The sequence below is a fragment of the Amblyomma americanum genome, chromosome 7 (assembly GCF_052857255.1).
Source record: "Amblyomma americanum isolate KBUSLIRL-KWMA chromosome 7, ASM5285725v1, whole genome shotgun sequence".
Classification (NCBI taxonomy): Eukaryota; Metazoa; Arthropoda; class Arachnida; order Ixodida; family Ixodidae; genus Amblyomma; species Amblyomma americanum.
Genome location: NC_135503.1, coordinates 122,906,227 through 122,927,228, shown reverse-complemented (window position 1 = coordinate 122,927,228; position 21,002 = coordinate 122,906,227). Strand labels below are relative to the sequence as shown.

General features: G+C 46.0%; 1 protein-coding gene and 1 long non-coding RNA gene across 4 annotated transcripts in view; one reads left to right on the top strand and one right to left on the bottom strand.

Annotated features, from left to right (window-relative positions):
• Positions 1-7,175: 7,175 nt before the first annotated feature.
• The window catches only part of LOC144097437 (uncharacterized), a 31,211-nt gene continuing 17,384 nt past the window's right edge, over positions 7,176-21,002 (bottom strand). The window contains exons 4-6 of one of the 3 annotated variants that reach the window (XR_013307021.1): positions 13,799-13,885; positions 8,716-8,889; positions 7,177-7,578 (exon numbers count right to left, since the gene is read on the bottom strand). Coding sequence is in view for 2 of the 3 variants with exons in the window: in XM_077630153.1 (XP_077486279.1) it covers positions 7,460-7,578; positions 13,799-13,885 (206 nt within the window). In the remaining variant the exon portion in view is untranslated. Of the gene's footprint in view, positions 7,579-7,612; positions 8,890-13,798; positions 13,886-21,002 lie in introns of those variants that run through there. The other 2 variants (XM_077630153.1, XM_077630154.1) reach the window with 2 other exon arrangements.
• LOC144097436 (uncharacterized) lies at positions 15,554-19,614 on the top strand. The gene is made up of 3 exons (XR_013307020.1): positions 15,554-15,760; positions 17,561-17,629; positions 19,196-19,614. It is a non-coding gene; the product is annotated as an uncharacterized LOC144097436 (long non-coding RNA).

Sequence of the window (21,002 nt, the reverse complement as noted above, 5' to 3'; positions counted from 1 at the left end):
AGTGGTATTTCATAGACCACGCGGATGAAGCATTTGACAGTGTTTTCATGTTTTTTTTTACTGCAGCTGTTCCTCTATCCACAGCTCTCTATGCGTGCTTAGAGCTGAGCAAGCTTCCATGGAGCCGAAAAGACGACAGGCACACCATGCCTATTCGTCACCTTTTTTACGTTGTGGGCCACCCTGTGCACATATAAAACAACTTCAGGTTTCGCAGCTTGTTTCCTTCGATCTGATGGCCCCTTAAACATGGCGCACTTGACTTTATGTGGGAGGGCTTCAGCAACGGCTGTGATTTCCAAGCTTGGGAACCCGGCCCACACCAATCGATCCACTTGCGTACCATAGCTCTCTTGCATACCATGCTGAAATGGCTTCACGAGTGCAGATTCTAGGCAAAGATTAGCAATAGCGCGTTTAACTGTCTTTGAATGAGCCGATGCATACGGTAGCAGCTCCGCATACTGCCAACATACATGTTCTTTTCCAAATCTAAGAGTTAGGTGCAAAAACTGTAAAGGTCCCTGCAAATTCATCTCATGCGTGAAAACTAACCTCTTCCAGTTCTGTTTAAATATCTCTAAAACATTGCTTAGAGCATCGGCGTAGGTCACGTCGTTCAGTTTTCGAAAAACTATCACAAATTGTCTACATACATGAAAACTTTTTGTACTCACTTTCATTTTAAATTTCGTTCTAGCGCGTGGTAAGTATAGGCTAAAAATACGCTAGTAAGCACCGGGGCTACGAAAGATTCGATGCAGATACCTTTTTTTTGCCGATAAAAACTGTTCTTAAAAAGACACAAACATCACGCTCTCGAGTACTGTTTGTCGTTATTTGGTGGAACCAGATGGTGCGCGTACGTAAGTTCACGCCGATTATAGACGATGACTTTAATGTTTCCTCGGTGCGTGGAAGATGCAAATGTCTCGTAGTCTGACAGTCACAATATTTTTGCTACATTCGACTCACAAATAAGAAGGGTAGGGAAATGGTTTACATAAAAATAATCACGAATATCTGAAATTCGGGACTGGAGCCCGCGGGCAGTCCACAGAAAATTAGAATATTCCTTCACTTTCGCTTCAAATGTTTATGCTGGCGGTGCCATTGTTCCTGCTACTGTAGAGCCGCGAGGACTATGTTTAACGCGTCCAGTACTTCCAGCGCGTTCTGTGCTGCTGGCGTGCGTAGGCTTGACAGCACAGCGCGTATGGCACTCAGTATGGACTTGAGCATTGCTATCACCTGCAGTTCTTGGCCATGGTGCAGATCTTGGCCTTTGTGCGGGTTGCCAGTAGGCGCAGAATCACAAAAACTTTCCTGGCCCAGTGGGCGTGCTAGCTTTCGGTAGTGATGGCCAGGTCATGTCTGAATCAGCAAGTTCGGATGCTCCATCCATCGGGCCCCTGGATTTAGTACAGCAAGTGGAGGAGGAGGACAAGATGCAGTAGCGCTCGAGGCCTTCCTCTCAAAAATTAAACTGCTTTGTTAGAAGACCGTCCGCGACGTGAAAGACGTCGTCGCTCCTTGTCAGTGGCCTCTCTGCGCTTAGAATAATCTCTCTCGCACCGTTTTCTTCAGCGGTGCCCGCTCGTTTTTTAGGCGGGGGCAGTATTTGGAGGAGGGCCGTGAGGGCCACGGTACTTGGCGCACATCAGGGCAGTCGCGCGGCAAACGTCACTACTATGTGACTCCATGCACATGGGGCACACGGCGGTGTTTGGCAGACGCTACTCAAGTGCCCGATCCTCATGCTCTTTTTGCTTTAGATGGCTGCCGAAAATGGTGTAGAAAATGGTGTCGAAAATGCCCAGCTTTCACAAACGATAGTATGTATGCATGCACTCACCCTGGAAGGTCAGCTTGATGCACTGAGATCTGCCTAGGCGCTGAACTTGCATTACTGAGATGCTGTTAGATGCCGGCTTGATTAAAATAGGCAGATTGGCGTCAGCGATGGCCATATCGACGTTGTAAATGATGCCGGATGTAGTACTGCTGTCTTGGACTACGTGGGAGCGTGCGCTGATGTTGCCGAGTTTGGTGACGGTGGTCAAACTTTGCAGTGCGCTCCGCTCCATGACATCAATAGGGATTTTTTTTGTAGGGACTGACTCGGACGTCTTCAGTTCCTCCAGGGGCGAGGCCTTCAAAGAACATAGGCGTGGCTTGCCTGTTCAGGTGGTTGATTTTTTCTGTTGGCGTATCCGGCACAAACAAGATGGTATGTGTCGGGGGACCTCGCGCCGTGATGATCGCGAACGTGCTTGATGAGGACGAGTCTTCGCGTCGCCGCAGTCTTCGCTTGACCTCCTTGCTGAGGACCCGTATGAACCCATCGTCCGTCGAGGAGTTATCAGTGCGCGCCGAGTACACCACGGTGGCGTGGCGGCTTTTGTCACTAAGGTGGTAGAAGGGTTTCCTTTGGGCGGCCGCTGCCGACCCACCGGGCTCCAAGGGAGCCTCCACTTCCATTGCCGTGTGAAAAAGAGAGCGGCGCCTTCTGGTTAAGGTACAAATTAAATGAACCTGCAGAGACGTGAAGGGAGCGTTCTGGTAAGAGCAACGTCTTCGTCTTCTTTCCAGAGAGCAAACCCAAGGCTGAGGTCGGACAGAAATATAAAGTGAAAATTATAGACCAAATTTTAATTTATAAACCATTAGATGGGCGTGGTTCAGGTGTCCAACGATATATGAGACAGATACTGCGCCATTTCCTTTCCACCAAAACCAATAATTATTATTATCATCATTAGACGCATCCTCAAGAAACACTTCCTGATTACTATGTCATTTTCCTTGACCCGCACTGAGATCATATTGGAACGCTAATTTGGCTTTGTACCTGGCTGAAGCAGAGTCTCTCTCCTTGGCGTATTTTCCGAGCTCCTCGATAAGGGCTTTGACAAAAATATGTTTACGTGCACGCTTTTGTTTGACCTAGCACTCGACTCTTTAACCAATCTATTCTTCCTGAGAAGCTCCGCCTTTTTGGTTTTTGTGGTGTATTTTATGACCTGCTTGAAAATATTCTGTCGGGCCGCTTCCAAGTGTTAAATTGCAGAACTGACTACAGCAAGGATGTCTCTTCTACCTAGGCTACACGCACTTTCAATTTCCCCTAGACGAAGAAGGCCTGGTCTATATTTTGGTAATGAAATAAGTGTCGCCGGCGAAAATCGAGCGAAACCTTGAGAACGCCGTCACTACGTAGCTTGCCACTATTTTTCTGCAATGGGATATGTCGTTTTGTGCGAGTTCCACGCTCTTAAGTGCTTTATTTAGGCCAGAAAGCTTTGCCGACCGAACGTGTGCTTGTTGTTATTGATGGATAAATGTACAGTGCGTCTTCAGAGACCACCTATTTGAATATATTGCCGCGTGTTCCCTCGCAAAAAGTGATAAAACTACGGAGCGGTCAGGATTTAGGCCTAATTTACGCCGACTAAAGTTAGCGGTGTGTTATGTGTGAGTGAGTGATCATGAAAGCGAAGAAACGAAAAGGGATATGTGCTTTGGTGAATTACCCGCCTCTCTCGTGAGGACGCACGCATCTCATTTTCAACACAAACAGTATCACTGCGGTGCATGAACATGACAGTGAAAAGAAGCAGCCTGTTCGCTCCAGTGTCTGCTCTCCGGCAGCGGCTGCCATGGACCGCGCAACGCACCGGAGTATTCGAAAGCAAGTGTGGCGCCAGATAACCTAGGTTTGAATGGTGTTACGTGTCTTCACCGATGCTGTACAGGATCGATCATACTTTTCTGGAGCGCTCGAGCAGCGTGCTTCGAGCAAATGCGTCAAAATCTTGACACTGCTGCTTTGTGAGCGGTAGTGCGCTCGTGTCGGTGTGGTTGGCAGGAGATTGTTGTTAAGCTAGGACTTGAACATCAATAATAAAAGCATTGGCTGACTTAGAACTATACTTTACTTCCCCCGCCAAGTACCGCTCGGCGTTATGGTCAAGTGTGATCGAATATGTAGGCTGTCTAGTGCTCGCAGCTTCGAAACACTCGTATGGTATTTGTTAATCGAACGACTACGCGCAACCACGTCTGCAGTGCGCGCCCGTTTGCTATATTACCTATCTGTGCCGTGTGTTATGCAGCCCGCTACAGTATTTCAGACTGACGCTTACTTCGTTCTTTTCACTTTTATTCACTCAGTCAAATTTGTTATTGCACAGTCATTAGCTTTCACTTATTTAGACTTTTCGCCGCGCAGCTGTCGTTTTTCATGACACAAAGATGCTTCAGTACTGTGTTCCCAGCTGCTAATTCGGTATACTTAAGAACCACCAGTGCATCATGCCCATTCGCAAACTCATCGCGTACGCTTTGCCAAGCATTTTCGGTGCGATAACCAACAGTTTTTTTTTATTGGTAAAACTCCAGTATGTTTTCTGGTGCCATTAGCTTCTCAGCTATAGCTTCAACGTGCAATACAGCATTTACCACAAAGGGTCGGTGCATTTTGAGCCCTCATCTTGAAAGGTGTGCCATCATGTAGTGCTCACCCGCATAATTAGCGCTACATGACAGGCGCTTCAGGACGGCGTGAGCGCAATAGCCAGCAACATAAGGGATGGCTTTCAAAGCGTCTTCTTATTATTTGTCTTGTTCCATTCCTGCGACACTAAATTTGCTCTCTTCTTCATGTGCATTACCTGCATCCCTTTCTTCTTATTTATGAAACGAAATTTGAAAATTGGTTCTTGGAGAACGAAAATGGCGCAGTATCTGTCTCACATCTCGGCGGACACCTGAACCGCGCCTTAAGGGAATGAATAAAGGAGGGACTGAGAGAAGAAAGAAAGAAAGAAAGAAAGAAAGAAAGAGGCGCCGTAGTGGAGGGCTCCGGAATAATTTCGACCACCTTGGTATCTCTAACGTGCACTGACATTGCACAGCACACGGCCGCCTTTGCGTTTCGCCTCCAGCGAAATGATGCCGCCACGGTCGGGATCGAACCCGGGTACTCCGGATCTCATTTATGGCCATAGGTAGAGTTTTTCGGAGTCGTAGTGTCGTTTCAGACTCGTAGAGTCGGCGTATACAGATGCGGTGCTGAGTGCCGGAAAGGCTAGAGTTCTTCCCAAAGGGCTCTTCTAAGGAGTCTGAAATTTTCTGGTAAGCTCATATGGGAAACCCAGTTCTACGAAACAGTACCTGCAAATCTCAACTATTGCATAGCAAGTCAGACGAAGGGCAGTGTGTTTTCTCTAGTCAATACGCCTGTAGTCAACATTATTGCTTCCCATCTATCTAACCAGTCACCATAGAGGACAAGTACTCAATTTGTGGGTCAAGCACTGATGCAATTGTCTTCTGAAAGCGATCCCTAAGCCGCTCTTGTGTGGTGTTCTTACATTGGCAATGCTCAAGCAAGTTTTTTATAATTTGAATGAACTTTGCAGTTTCTTGTGCATATTGTAGGTTTTTATCATGCAATTTGAAAACTTCTATGAAAAAATTATTGAAAACTTTGAAGGCGAGCTTGACATTTTGTTTTCTATGGTTGTTCGGCACAATGCTTTCTTTCTCAGGCCATAAAAAAAAACTTAATAATGTTCTTCTCTTGGAATGAATTTAGGTGTCTGAGTTTTGAAAATGATGCCGTGTTGACATCATATTGATCGGCTGCGTATAGTGGTTTCCTTTATCGATCCAATTGTTCCTCACGCACTTTAAAACATGCTCTGAAACAATAGCAATAAACAGAGATCTCGACGGATCTGCTGTCAGGATAGACATTGTCAAGTTCCTCTGGATGTCGAAACCTAGCCATGGCTATCCGTTTGATGAAATTTTTGTCACTGATTGCGCAGACGTTACGAAGGCTAATTTTGCAGGACCTAACATTAACATCCTCAAGAACTTATGAACAAACCCTGCAGTAATCTTACGATGGCAGATTGTGCACCACATCTTTGTTGCCTGATATCAAACCGTAGACCATGAACGCGTGAGCTGTCTCTGCTGGCTCAGGGGAAATTACTGAAGCCACTACTATTGTTCCAACTTTCTAGTCGTAACAGGATTTGATGTATAGCTCATCCATCATCACAATCATTGTTTTTTCATGCCTTTCACTTGCTGAGCTTCGTTATAAATGTTGTGAAAAAATTGACTGCCATGTTGTTCTGCAGCAGGGAACTCTTTGTATCCTGAACATATACGGTGGATAGTTGTCAGGATCGCTAGACTTATTCAAGAGCTTTTAACAAAGTTCTAAGCACGTGGTGAGATTGTCTGCAGCAGTGCATAAAACACTACCATGTTTACGGAGTAACGGGAAGTTTCTTTCAAATTTAAGGATGCCTGGTCTATGAGAGGAAGGAGGGCCGCTTGGCAATCAAGCGCAGGTGCTTTTCGCGGCGGCGGCTTGAGTGGGAGCAAAACTTGGAAATAGTGGCTTCCACGCATTTTTATCGCTTCATCAGTGGCGCTTGTTTTATCGCATCATGCAAAACAATAAGACAATCCGATTGCATCTGTTCTAAGTGAATTTTCCGCGGGTTATATATGCTACGTTTCGGCCTCTGAAGGTACTTTGGACAACACCGCTTTATGCGCATGCGGTTTCCATGAGGGCTCACCAGAATGCTTTTTCACTCACCGTTTCAGAAACTGAGTAAAGGAGATGTTGGACCACAAAACGAGTACAAACTAAGCGTTGGTAATGGATCCATCGCTGTGTTACTATCTGACACTGGCCTCCAAGACTTTGTCATTGTCCGAGTCTGAGATGGCTACCGCGAACTTAATTATCGCAGGAACCTACGGCAATGAAAAAAAAAGAACTCGTATTTGGCTTTTATGCAGCGTGCTGGAACTAATGACGCAGTTGTTTTGTAATTTGCAGAGTCCCTCATTTTCTCTGCAGCAAGTGACAACCTGGCACGACAAATGGATTTCGCGTGTAAAGTACCTCAATACACAATCTAGCACACATGGGTTATTTACACACAAAAAAGCAGCTGTCTGCACATGTTACTGGACGAACATTAAATTCGCTTCCACTGGAACTCTTGATGTTGTTTACATGAAAGGCTATTTACACTTTTCTTTAAAACAACTGCAGTCAGTGTCAGCGTCGAGAGAAGGCTGGATAAACACTGTAATATAATAGGGCTGCTTGTAGATGCTGGTAGGCGCGTGAAGATATCGGCCAGATGCCCTGTTCTTACAAGTGCCTCGGTTAGTGGACACGCCACCGTGTTCGCGCGCTTCTATTCTTCCATTTAAAAGCAAAACATCCAGTAAATTTTGCCACTGGTATTCGTTTTCTTCCCGCTTTTATAATTGGTGCACAGAAGGTAACAGGTTAATGCACTGAAGTTTCTCATCGGCATTCACAAAGCAACATTTGCTCTGAATATAGCCTCGCGTAAAACTAAGGCTTATGGAAAAGTCCAGCATTCTTTCCTGCTATTAAAATGCGTGGTGCATCTTATTTGCAGGTATCCTGTTTGTACAGCAACACAGCGGCGCCACAGTTTTCATCGAATGCTGTGGTGCATTCTTCTGGTAGTGCAGCTTCCATTCCTTTTGGAACCCACTGTAAGCAAGCTGAAGAAAAAAGAAACAGGAATTATTTCAGCACTTGGATGTAAGAATTAAGCTCCATAAAATGATATCATCAGACGGCACATACTACAATATTACAGTTCAGACGTAGTCGGTAAAACTGGTATTGTGAATAACCTCAAATTCTTCGTTGAAGGGCTCCGTCAGCATTATTTGAAAATATACGTGGAAGCATCTATTCGGCAATTCATTTTTTAGGCCGAACTCCCCAAAAATGCTTTCCAATTAAAAACTATGAAACACACTCGTTTCAACGCGAAATGCGAGCTCTTACATGCAAAAGCGGTCTTCCGGCTACTTGATGAAATATTCTTTACAATTTACAGAATACTCTTAACGCCTGCAACTGTCCCGCTGCATGGAAACCAGCAGGTTCTGAAATAAACAGCTTTTGACATAATCAGCTTCTGATCCACGCTCGCGATAGTTGAGGAGATTTGGTAAAATTTCGACTTCAGGAAGAACTGCTACTGTCTCATGAAATGCATGCGAAAATTGAACCGAGACGCTAAACGTAATTGAAATAGATGGTTTATTAGTAAGGAACAAAGTTTAACCTAGAGTCAAAGCTCTAAGTGGGAAGCACTCAAAGGTCAAAACACGACAAAGTGCGCTACAAAATGGGCTCAATTTAACGACAGTAGTGCTAAGTATTCCCCGATGCTGCATTGAATGTTCGGTACAATTTGGCTTTCTGTACGGCAGCACACATTGACGTAGGAGTTTAGAGGATGCAAGTTCTTTGAACATACCGAGTAGAACTCTGCACATATTCTGCTGTTGCGTTTCTTATCATGTTATAGTATGAGTCGTATTTCATGGACATGGTCGGCTACTATCGTGCTGACGGCGAAGGGTTCGTAATTCTCCTTGCCGGGTTTTCTGGGCTTCTGCTCTTTTTATTTATTTATTAATTTATTTGTGACGCTAAATGCACCACACAGCATAAAACGTGATGTCATTAACGAATGTTATAATACGTTACAAAAAGGCATGAAGTCCGGTTATGCGTAAAAAATCCCATAATCTTCGGGCAATATTGTTTTTCGTTAGCCACAAGCAGAAATTGGAGTCATTGTTTGCAGACAGGCCTGCCTCTTGAAGAACGCGAGAGCGCACCGGCGAAGTTCCTGGGCATGTCCACAGTAGGTGGTGGACAGTGATGTCAGAAGCAAGTGATTCGCAGTGAGGGCATTTTTCTGGTGCAGGAATCTTCTCACTTTGCCACTGGTGGCGAACTGCAGGCGTAAGGGTCACTCCGACCCGCAGCCGCCTCAGAGGGACCTCCTCCACCCGTGATAGGTTGGGGGAAGAAGGTAGGTATAAGAGGGAATAAGAGCACATGTACGCTGCCTGAGGGAGGCTGCAGATGTTAAAGTGTCAGAAGGGGATCTGGTGGCAAAATGGCATGGGGAGTTTGTGGAACATCCGTTAAACGAGATATGTCAGGTGCGATGCTATCGACATCTTTGCGAGCTCGAGCCCAGTGGATGAGTATAGGCACCGGGTAAGATTGGCAAGCAGCATGTATGGCCTGGGAAACCCGAAGGGCACCACGGACTATCTTTAGATGCTTCAGAGCTTCAATGAGTAAGTAGGTGCACCTGGTTAGGAGGGTCGTCAGGTAGAGCTGCTATGGCATTTAAAGTTACTTGCAGCTCCAAGGGAAGAGATGACGAAGGGTCAGTACAGTAGGTTTGGCGGCCGTAGAGTCGGGGGTGTGTCGGGCTTATAAAAGCAGTTGAACTCCCGTTGGGGTTAATGCGACATCTGTGTAAAGGATACAGCCATCATATTTCGTAGAAAAAAATGAATGTGGATTAGCTCAGCTAATCCAGGATATACAAAGCCAAAGCTGTCGACCTTCATTGTGTTCATTGGTGTTGACAACGTTCTAGACGCCGATGGGTTTGAGGAAAGGAAGGGTGCATGCGCTATGCTCTTAGCGGCTGCCCCGCGGCGGAAGATATAAGCCGCGGCGCGGCCGCTCGCCTCGGCAAAATGCGCAATGGATGACGACGACGCGGCTGGTTGCCGCGTGCGTAGCAAGCGGAAACTTCAAAGCCTACAGGAAGCTGCTGCTACCGACCCCGCAGTAACTGCATGGCTTGAGGCTGCCCGTCTACGTAAGAATAAAGAGCGGAGAGCCAAGCGCGTGTCGGAGACGCCCGAGGTATACGTGAAGAACGTCTCGCCAAGCGTCTTAACTTACCACCAGGCGCGTCTTCTTTAATTGCGTCTTCTGCCAAGGCGAGCGGCTGCTCCGCGCGTTATTCTTTGGCAAGCGCTTATATAGTCGGCCTCCGCGATAAACACGCGCTTGCGGCGAACGTCACACGATGACGCATAGCGCGCGGCAGTGGCCACCTGCGCCGCTCTTGACGTCACGCGCGGCAGCGGCGAATGGTCAGGCGACGGAGTCGGCGGCAGCCACCTGAGCCGTGCGTGACATCACTCGTGCTCCGACATACGCCGGCTCGCGCGAAGAGCGGTGTTTACTGGCGTAGTGAAGCTTTTCGCTTCAAAATCTGGTGGTAACGGCGGAGAGAACTCCGAGTTCTTTTGACGAGCAGGCTTGTTTGATGTAATGTGAGAGTAGTCATATAAATGTGGTTGCGGCTCGAACATCGGACGAAAACAAATTTTCTGTCCGCTAATAGTTAGTCGCTGGGTAATTAAATCGTCCAGTGTGTTGAGCGGGGCATACTCCTGCAGCAGACAAATAGGAGTCGCTCAGGGTAAGCCAGTAATGACTCGCATGGCTTCGTGGTTGAGTGATTCAAGTGTAGACCACTGTCGTTTCGTAAGTTGTGGAAACTGAGCCCGGTTTAGGAGCCGAGGTTGAAAGAGAGGACGAACAAGTCGACGAGCTGCATATGAACGGGCACCTCTAGAGAGATTGGCTATTCTGCGGATGAAGCCAAGTGCTGACAATCAAGCCGTGCCTTTGCCTGAGGCACGAACGTGCAGGCCCAAAATATTTGTATGTTCGACTCCAGAAAGTGGTGCATTGTCAATAGTGAGCACGAAAGAGTTGCTTTGAATATACGGCGACCAGTTTTATATCCGACATGGAGATAGCAGTATTTGGAGAGGTTGAGGGCGAGGCCAGCGTTTGCAAGAAAGTTTGACTGAAAATTGATTTTTTCTGCTATTGTTGAAAATACTGGTGTTGAAGAAAGCAAAGGGCGCAGTGCCTATATCACTATCCGAGCGAACAGCCAACCCTAACCGTGAAGGAAGGAATAAATGAGAGTTTGAAATAAGCAAGGGAGATTATGGTGCAGTAGTAGATGCCTCCAGCATAATTTATGCCATTTGGAGATATCTGCTTTGACGTGTCCTGGATCGCCCAGCACACAGGCGAGGGCTTAATGCTCTTCCTTTGCGAACGCTAGAGAGAGGGTGGCATGGGTGCAGAAATTTTTAGATTGCCCGAACGCGTGATCCTATTAGAATAAAGCTGGCAAAACCTGTCGCAAATAAACAATCCGCTTGGTAATATATAACGTATGCCAAGCAATAGTAGGAAGTCCTGAAAATCTACCAATACACCACCTTTTCTGGATTTTAAACTCCAGACTGTGTCTTCAGCAAGCATAAAACTTCGCAATGCACGATTCTGCTCGAATGCACTTCTGCGCATTCACGCGTGCATGAATGTTTGTCTTTTCATCCTCTGGATCAGCACCAGCGGCCTGTGTACACCCACTGCATGGCAAAGGCCTCTCCCATGCTCTCTAATTAAATACCCTGTCTTTTGCCAGCTGCGTCCATCCTGTGCATGCAAACTTCTTAATCTCATCCGCCCACCTAACCTTCTGCCGCCACCTGCTACGCTTCCCTGCTCTTGGAATCTACTCCATTACCCTTAAGGACTAGCGGTTATCTTGCCTGAGCATTACATGCCCTGCCCAAGCCCATTTCTTCCTCCTGATTTCGACTAGAATGTCACTAACCCACGTTTTTTCCCTCACCCACTCCGCTCGCTTTCGGTCTCTTAACGTTATATCTATAATTTTTCTTTCCTTGGCTCACTGCGTTATGCTTAACTTATGCTGAACCCTTTTCGTTAGCCTCCATGTTTCTGCACCGTGGGTGAGTGGCGGTAAGATACAGCTGTTGTGCACTTCTCTGTTGAGGGATATTATTAAAGTGCCATTCATGATCTGAGAGGACTTGCCATATGCGCTCCAGCTCATTGTAATCCTACTAGTTATTTCCCTCTCATGGTCCCGGTCAGGTGTCATTACCTGGTGTAAGTGATGTATCACTTTACCATTTCCAGCACCTCTGTGCCAGTTGTGAACTGCTGTTCCCTTGCTAGACTGCTGAATATTACTTTGGTTTTCTGCGTGTTAATTTCTTGAAGCACCGTTCTGCTCCGCCTGTCTAACTAATTGATGGTGATTTGCAGTTCACCTCCTGGATTTATTGAAATATATCTGACCTTTCACTCTGTCTAAATTTCAACACCTATAAGCATAAAAATTAATTTTATTATTAGGCCTTTCGCTTTTCTTTTCTTTATATGTGCATTTCAAGGTTCGTGATAATTTCTGTCCCCTTTGCTATTTTTGCCCGCTGCTATTTGCAACATTAGATGGTTCTCAGTAATCTACCTGTCCGTAACTTTCGTTGCGCATATAAATTTTCAAAACCCTTTTTGGTTACAGGATGAAATATATTTTTTTGAACGCTCCATTTTGAGAGTGCTCTTGAACACGTGGTTTCAAAAGCGCTGCTTCGCATACAATGGAGCCTAAATTCTCTCATAGTGCGTATCCATTAGGTTAAATCGCAGAAAAAACGCATTTGTTATGAGCGCCGATTTAAGAGCTCAAGAACTGCCATCACTCTCAAGGCCCCTGAAGGGCGGCGTCAAATAGACGAAACTGTGACTTATAATCAGCTGCCAAGGTTATGTATCAAGAAAATAAATACCCTCAGAAAGAAGACAAGATTGAACAGCCGTCGCAATAGCTCATTTGGTAGTGTGCCGTACGCGACATATGGAGGTTCCGATTCCACTAGCCGCATGTATGGTGCTTTTTCGCCTACTTTGTGATCAATTATCTTTCTTCTGTGAATTGATAACTTTCCAGATTTTATATTCATAAACTGCGCAAATTAAAAATTAGAACATTTCTCTATAATATACTTGTTTTTGGTAATTGTTGGCTTCTTTGATATGCAGGCCATATAAAGAGACCATCATTTTCCTACCCTTGCCTACTCACAAAATGGGCGTTCAACATAAGGCCTGCACTTTTTCTCACAGGCGGTTTAATTCACACGGTAGTGGTAAGGAATAGATTCAATGTTCCTACGTTGCCTGCAGAATTGGTGTTATCCACCCTAATGTGGCAACAGAGCTTCGTGGCAACGTATGTTGCGGTTGAAAGCTGCGGCCCGCAATTCACCAGTGCACATCAAGCCCCATCGGAATTTGCAGAGACAGTGAAGTTCTCTGTCGAATCACTTCTAATGAAAGCAGCACGATAAGTTGCAAGTCATGTCGATAAAACGCACATCATTCGGGTTGCGCTAATGGCCGCAATAGTTAAGTTACTGAAGGATTGCTCTTTTTTCGGTTCTTCAAAGTAGTTCAGCATATTCAAAATAATTTCAGTTTAGAGATGAAGCAGCCTTTCTCACGTTTAATGTAGAGATTTTTCGCTCTCTCATTGATAAATAAGTATTAGAGAATCTGTCGACTACAGCGGCAAGGAGATGCTTCAAGTAATAACATAAGAGCTTGCTCTAATTCATTGTGTTTTTTCCAAACGCTCGCAATGTACAGTTACAGAGAGCAGTACTGGGTACTCAAGGTCGTCAGCTAACATCGAACAGCGTACGAAAGCAGTACGCATCCTTTCCATGTGAACATTCGTGCATGTGCATTTGTACATTTTTGTGCATCCAATTTCTTTGATCCGGGGTAGTGTGAATGAATTATTTTTTTTGTGAGCGCTGTCGGGTTAGAATGGTGCTACCGTCAAATCCAGTGACATCTTAAAATTGTCTTAATAAAATAGAATCCTCTACATCCACTGCAACGATTGCGCTTATATCATAATCTGGATTGTTCCAGGGAACTCTGAAGCTATTTGGATTAGAGCAGATTTTCTAGCATTTTTAAAAACAGTTAAACAAACCATTTCAAGATTTTCATATTAAGCACTCCAGAGAGTTTACTCACGTTCGTGGGAGCCAAAAAACATCTTATTGATTACGCAGTTTTTGTAATCGCTGTATACAACCTGTGTCACAATTGGGAAAGAAGTATCTGTAAAACAAAACAAAATTGCAGTGAAAGCGCAATGTTCTTTTGTGGAAAAGAAAATGAACAATTTAACTTGATGGCACTAAGGGTCCCGTTCCGCCGAAAACCTGGCGTCGTTGCCATCGGCGTGAGCGAAAAATCCCAACTGAAGCAACCTTGATACCACACAGATCACGTGACCTTGCGACGTTATCGCAATCGGCCCCCAGGATTGTGCCCAAAATGCTAACCATGGCAAGTGGCAGCTAATATGACGATTAGTCACGAGAGGTTGCTCCGGAGGAGCAACTTAGGTATCATAAGTCTAATCAGCTGCTTTCTTTGAAACAGGCACCTGCCGGTCAGTGGCGCATCGTTTAACCGTTGCACTACTGCACGAGTATTGGTTTGAGGACTCCCAGCGATCGACGAATGTAAAGTGCAGAATTACAAATTAGGCAGATATGGCCATTAATCCGTTACCGCTATCGTGTCGCACTCTTAAAGGTGCGCTTAACAGTTGCGTCAAGTTTTTTAAGGTGTAAATAGCCGCTCCGAAGCTAGAACTACAACCAAAGAAAATGCGAGTATTAACCATTACATCTACTTAGGTTTCAGTGTAACTATAGCGGTACACTCTAATCCCGGTAACCCATAAAGCTACCTATATAGGAGTTACACACAATAAATGCGTCTAAAATAAGCGTTACAGCGCGAGTGTTTTTGATGTTTTGATTATTCTTGACCGATGCATAGGTTACAACGACTCAAGAGGTGCGTTTTATAAGTTACTGTTGAAGGAGCTGCGTTGTAACCCATAGAAAAAAATGCCCAAAACCGGTTTTTCTGGTTTTGTAACCGATAAAACGCACATCTCAGATTACGGTAACCCATAATCGGCTCGGCGATCCCGTTGAAACGAAAAAAAAATAAACCTTGTTTCTTTTTCAAGGCCACTGCATGCTTTTCCCGCCATGCGACGCATCCCGACAAGACGGAAGGCGGGGAAGCCGGGTCGGCTGTTTTCTCGCTGGCGCCATCTTTTACCACTTGCATTTGCATTGCGGAGCCCGCGAAGCGGGTATTCTTGTGTGCGCACCGCTGCAAAGCAAAAAGCGTGTTAGCATGTGCATCGTATATGCAGAATGAAGTACAAGCTTATCCTACGCGTCGTGTTATGGCACGTTTGAAATGATAATTCCAGCGACATAAGCTCGGTGCATGATTTTTAGCAAGGAAGCATAATGTAGTTGTGTTATTGTAAGGTTAAATATCGTCCAATTAGGCTCTTTAACAAGGATTGGAAATGTTGTGATAGGACTTCTTGCATGTTACGTCCATAGAATGCGGAGAGGATTGGATCTCAGTAAAGAAAGGCCCGAGGTAGCGAAAAGATGCCAGCGACACGGATGACATCAATTTCGAGACCATGTGGGCATCGGAGCTGTCAAGCGCGGGGCTATACCGAGCAGGCACGCGCGCACTCAAGAGTCCACGTGGCGGCGCAAGAGAGTTCTTTCTCACTTCCCGAGACCGATAGTGTGTACGGAAACTGTGCGTAGCCTCTCCGTGGGAGCTTCGCTACTCTGTCCGCCTTTCGCTTGCGGCAGCACGGTTGGCGTGGGCCGCGTGCGCAGCTCTCAGAGAGAGGAGGAGGAGAAGGAGGAGGAGAATAACTGCGAAGGCGCTCGCCAAAGATGCGCCATCTCGTTTCACGAGTGGACGATGGGATAGAAGTCAAGATGGCTGCCAGCAGCAGGGACGTGTTTGGCGTCTTGCGCGGGCGGTGCACTGAAGATAACTGTGACTGCCCGCAGTACATGGTTTTGCCGGAATTGAAACTGAAGTGCGAGTACTGCGGACACTGCCCGGCAGCGCACGGGAAGATAAACGAGATCGGTGAGTACCTTTACGTGGATTTTTACCTCGTGGTTACTTATGTTGTTGTAGCAAGCTTGTTTGCACGTGAACAAAAGGGGAAAATTGAGCGCCTTAGTAGAACTCTGTGTAGCGCATCTCTTGCTTTGCTTGCGTGCATTATTGTGCGCTAAGTGCGACTTCGTGAGTAAACCTTTCGGATGAAACAGGGAGCTCAGCAGCTCGACAGGGAACACATGTGCGGGATTCCTGTTGTTCTGTTTTCACACGTGGCATAGTGACTGCGCCGCCTTTGACTGCGAGTATTGTGTATGTTACGAATGGCGCAATGCTGCCAGCCCAATGTCGACTTAGTTGAGCCTCACGTTTCTGAAGCAGCGTGCCTTCTTCTCCAGGTGTCTTTATGATAGGCTGCACTATGGAGCACTAATTTGTGTTGGAGGAACACTCGGTGAAGGGTGGCTGGGTGGCGTTGCACGTGAGCGAAAAATCCTTTTCCTTTGGGCACAAACTGTCTGCCTCCCTATCAAACCAGAGGTCACCTAAGGACCAAAATCGATGTCCAACCTAATTGGACTATGTGAACACATCTGACCTCGGCCGATTTGGACCAAAGTCGACCTAATTCGACTGCGGCGGACACGCTGTCGACCTCCAAACTTGGCCCAGGCCACTCCCAACTTTGTCTCACCCACCCCTAAAATTTGTTTTCGGCCGATTTGGAACAAAACCGATGTCCAACCTAATTCGAATATGACGAACACGGTGGTGACCTCCAAATTTGGGCCAGGCCACACCCAAATTTGGCCCATCCACCCCCGAAATATGATTTTGGCCCATTTGGACCAAAATATATGCCCAACCTAATTCAACTACGGAGAACGCGATAGTGACCTCCAAATTTGGCCCAACCACCTCCGAAATTTGACCTCAGCCGATATGGACGAGAATTGATATCCAGCCTATTTCGGCTATGGCGAATACGATGGGGGCCTCCAAATTTGGCCTTCCCACCTGCGAAATTTGACCTCGGTTGATTTGAACCAAATTTATGTCCAGCCTAATTCGACTACGGCGAACACAATGGCGACCTCTAAACTTGACCTGGGCCGCTCTTAAATTTAGCCACCACAACCCCGAAATTTCGCCTTGGTCGATTAGGACAAAAATTGCTGTCCAGCCTAATTCGACTACGGCGAACACGATGGAGACCTCCAAATATGGCCCGGGCCATCCCAAAAAGGAAGGGTAGGCGCTGTCGCGTCTACTCTTAAAGCGAAGCTTAAGCGTCCTCGTAATTTTTGTAATGTTCAATCTACTATGTGCCTTAAATATATTTAGTTTAACAAAGTGCACTGTAGGGCGAGTATATTTAGTAGCTATATTTATAACAGCATATCGAAATATAGGTAGGGAGCCGGCTGTATAATGGGCTAAGCTTTTTCCGCAATGAATTTCACCCTTGCAGCCTTACTGTTGGCGACGAAAAGGGCAATTTATCTTTATAGTCCCCAGCGCAGGTTGCAGTGCCATTAGATTGCGGCTAACTCAGTCACAGCAGTTTTGAGAATCCCCGCGATAAGCATTTCTCACGTCATGTCATTTGAGAACTCGTATTCTTGCTTTCATGTGCACTTGCCTGTGAAGCCAGTGTAGTGAATTTGTTAGAACTGTGCGCCGCGTTGTTGGAAACGCATGAAGACATTTTGACTCGGTAAACTGAGCGTCGCCTTTCTCTTTTGTTTGACATCACGAGATTGTGTTGTTTGCCTATTTTTTTTATCTAGTGCACGGTCTAGCTGGCACTCTGCTTTAATGCAGGTTAAATAGAAGCAACCACCAACGTTGATGTGCCAGACGTCTCCACGCAAGAAACGGTGGGCGAAAATGGTCAGTGGGCCATCTATGCGCGAAAAATTTTTGTTTTTTGTGAAGCTAATGTTCAAGGTAGATTAATCACGATGGTTTAGGGGAAAATATTGTGAAAAACGTGAATTCATCAGATGACCTTGTTCTCTAACCCCTCGCACAGGACCGGCATGTGTCCGAGTACGCCACCCCCCCCCCCACCTCCGAAAAAAAAATAGAATCACCCTCTGAACCACCAAAATGTAAAAATTTTGAACTGGCTTGCGCTAGACCAAAACTGCTGTCGAAGATAATTTGAATACGTTCAATTGTGCGGTGACTTCAAAATTTATCTGGGCCTGCTCCAAAATTTGCCTGGTCATAATCCACGAAACACTGCTACAGCCTATTTCAGAATTACATGATCGAAAAAAGAATATCCTGTTTTCCACTGCACCTCACGTGCTTCCATTGAAGAGGTTTTCAACATTAATTTGGTGCAGAATAGCACTGCGAACCCGAAGGTAAATCTACGACAAAATCTTCTCAAGAGTAACGGAGTTGCTGCATCAGTACCAAATTTTTCTCGGCACTAATTGCGAATTATAAAAATAAAGCGATAGCGCGGGGGCTCCGAAAATACTGATTATGACGAAGAGCCCGCTAGCTTCAAGTGCATTATTATAAAGTGATAGTGGCCGTCGTCATCTCAAGGGAATGGGAGGGTATCGATGGCTGAAAGGCATTTGTTTTCGTGAGATTGAAGAAAGATGAAAGAGCGCGCACCTATGACCGCGACTATATATAGGCAGTCGGCCGCTGCCATGTTTAGATATGGGAGACGGATATGAAAGAGGGAGAGAAAAGGGTACGGTGAAGGCGCGAACTTCTGAGCCTACCCTTCTTTATATTCCCAGTAATTGGTCAATAGGCCGATCCCGTAGGCAATGTAATGTCGGGCGAACACAAGGCGCGAGGCGCTGTTACTATGCATTACTTGGTCTAGCGCTTTCCATCCATCATGCCGGCCGGCGTACAATGCCTGTTTCCCGTGTCTATTCGCTTGCCGCCGTGATTTTCATTGCCTCAAGGCGTGAGGGTGCGTCAACAGCCTTGCTAAAGTTTAGATAGCTGAATGAGATTTAAAGATGAATTGTGTAATTGATGGTTTGGTTTGATGGGGTTTAACGTCCCAAAGCGACTAAGGCTATGAGAGACGCCGTAGTGGAGGGCTCCGGAAATTTCGACCACCTGGGGTTCGTTAACGTGCACTGACATCGCACAGTACACGGGCCTCTAGAATTTCTCCTCCAAAGAAATTCAACCGCCGCGGCCGGGATCGAACCCGCGTCTTTCGGGTCAGCAGCCGAGTGCCATAACCACTGAGCCACCGCGGCGGCCGAATTGTGTAATTGAGGTGCACCTCGTGCTTCCAATCTCCTTTAAAAATCTGCATAACAGGAGAGATAAAGCAGTGAAACGAGTGTACGATAAATCTTTCTCGCCTGTATGTCGCAACCATGACTCTTAGAGCACTATTAAACTGCTTCGTATGGGAGCAGGTAACTCACTTCTGTGTTAAGTACCTCTTCCTTTTTTTTTTTGTAGGCGGCACTGCCGGCAGGCGAAGTACAAGTGATGGCGCCTCACATCTACACTTCCACGGACGGAACGTTTGTTTTTGCTGGCAGCCTAAACGAAGTCATCAGAGTGTCCTCAGGTGGCCTGCAGCGTTCATTAATTATTTGTCTTCTCATCTATTATGTCAAGAACTTGGAGTATCCCTCTGCTTTTTCACAAATTCTTTTTCTGGTGCAAAAGTAGTGCTGCCGGGGGAAATTATTCCTAGGGGCCTTGTTTCAGCGCGCCTGAGGAAGTTCCTGACTGTTTTGAATAAGATATTGTAAAGCTGTGGAGCTTGCCGCGAATGTTTGTTAGTAATCTTTACACAGCCAAAGTCTGGCCCGTTCTCACTATGTATATTATTTTCAAGCAGTGAGGTTCAATAAAACAAATTGTGCCTCATACCATTTGTTCCTTTTTACACGTGCACAACAGCGGCTTAACATTGAAGCGCGCATTTTACTACTGCGCAGTACAGTTATCTTCAACTTGGACGGGTCGAAGACTTATTTGTTGACACATTAACCCGCCATAGTGGTTCGAACCTCCATGGGACCTCGGCTACTGAGCCAGATGTCTTATGTTCGAACCGAGCCGCGTTTCGGAGGTGAAACGCAAGGGCGTCAGTATGCATGAATACATAAATTGAAAGAACCTGTGAAGTACTAAGATAGGATTAAGGTTGCGACGTAACTTGCAAAATATTCACAGCTGACGGTAAGATCGAGGGTTACCGCTTAACCTTTAAATTTCTCAAAAATGAGAGCAACGCTGAGGGTTACAGCGTAACCTGCATCCAGTTCATGGCAGACACCAAATTCAAAAGTACAGTGTAACTGCTAAAACGTATGCGGTACGCTGTAACTCTGAAAATTATCGGTGCACAAATTTGTGAAAGTGTGCACCTATATTAAGGGTTACCGGGATTAGAGTGTAGGACAAGAATGTGATGCCGCGTATAGTATCATTACTGAATTTCTTACAGTCATAGGCGGTTGGAATTTTGTGTACGTGGTGCCAACAGGTGCCCTTGTTTACAATCCGAAAAAGACAATATCACCTGCTCTCAGTATTCCTCTGCAGAAGCTGCTCCTTCTGCGCAATAAATGAGAATTGCACGGGCCTTTTGCATTTGGACTGAAATATATTTAGGTTAGCGCTACACCAAAAAAGGCGCAGCCCCAAAGAAGAACAATGGTTGTCAAGAACTGCTAGAATGGACCATGCATTGCATTTAAGGCCGGTAACAGTCTGCTATAATTATGTGGAGGCCATTTCAAACTCACCTCGATGCCTATCAGCAGTCTCAGTCAGGGAACAACATGCGCAAGTTTTGCTCAGGGCGGTAAGATGAGTTCTATGGGCTGAAGTGCGGTGTCATTTTTTCTTTATAGTTTTTATGCCTGCAAGTACTACATAAAAAGATATTTTGATTTAGCCTTCGTATCCGCAGGTTGCAGAGCATGGAAGAGGGCAGTAGATAATTTCAGACAGCACATAATTTCTCAAAGGCTTCTAAACAGTACGGCTACTTGAAATGCATGCTCAACATGTGCGCCAACTGCTGAAGTAGTTGATGAAGGATGCCACAGATGTGCTACTCCAGCGACAGTAGAGCAGAAGACCTCAAGGCGCCTCTCGAGCATGTGCTAGCTTCAGATTCGACTGTTAAGACCGTTTCATCCAGGAACGCCTAGCGGGCCTCAGCAGCCACGCTCTTTAAATGAAGAACTTAGCTTCGAGAAAGCAGAGCACACTCAGTACACTGCCCTACGACATAATTTTCAACACC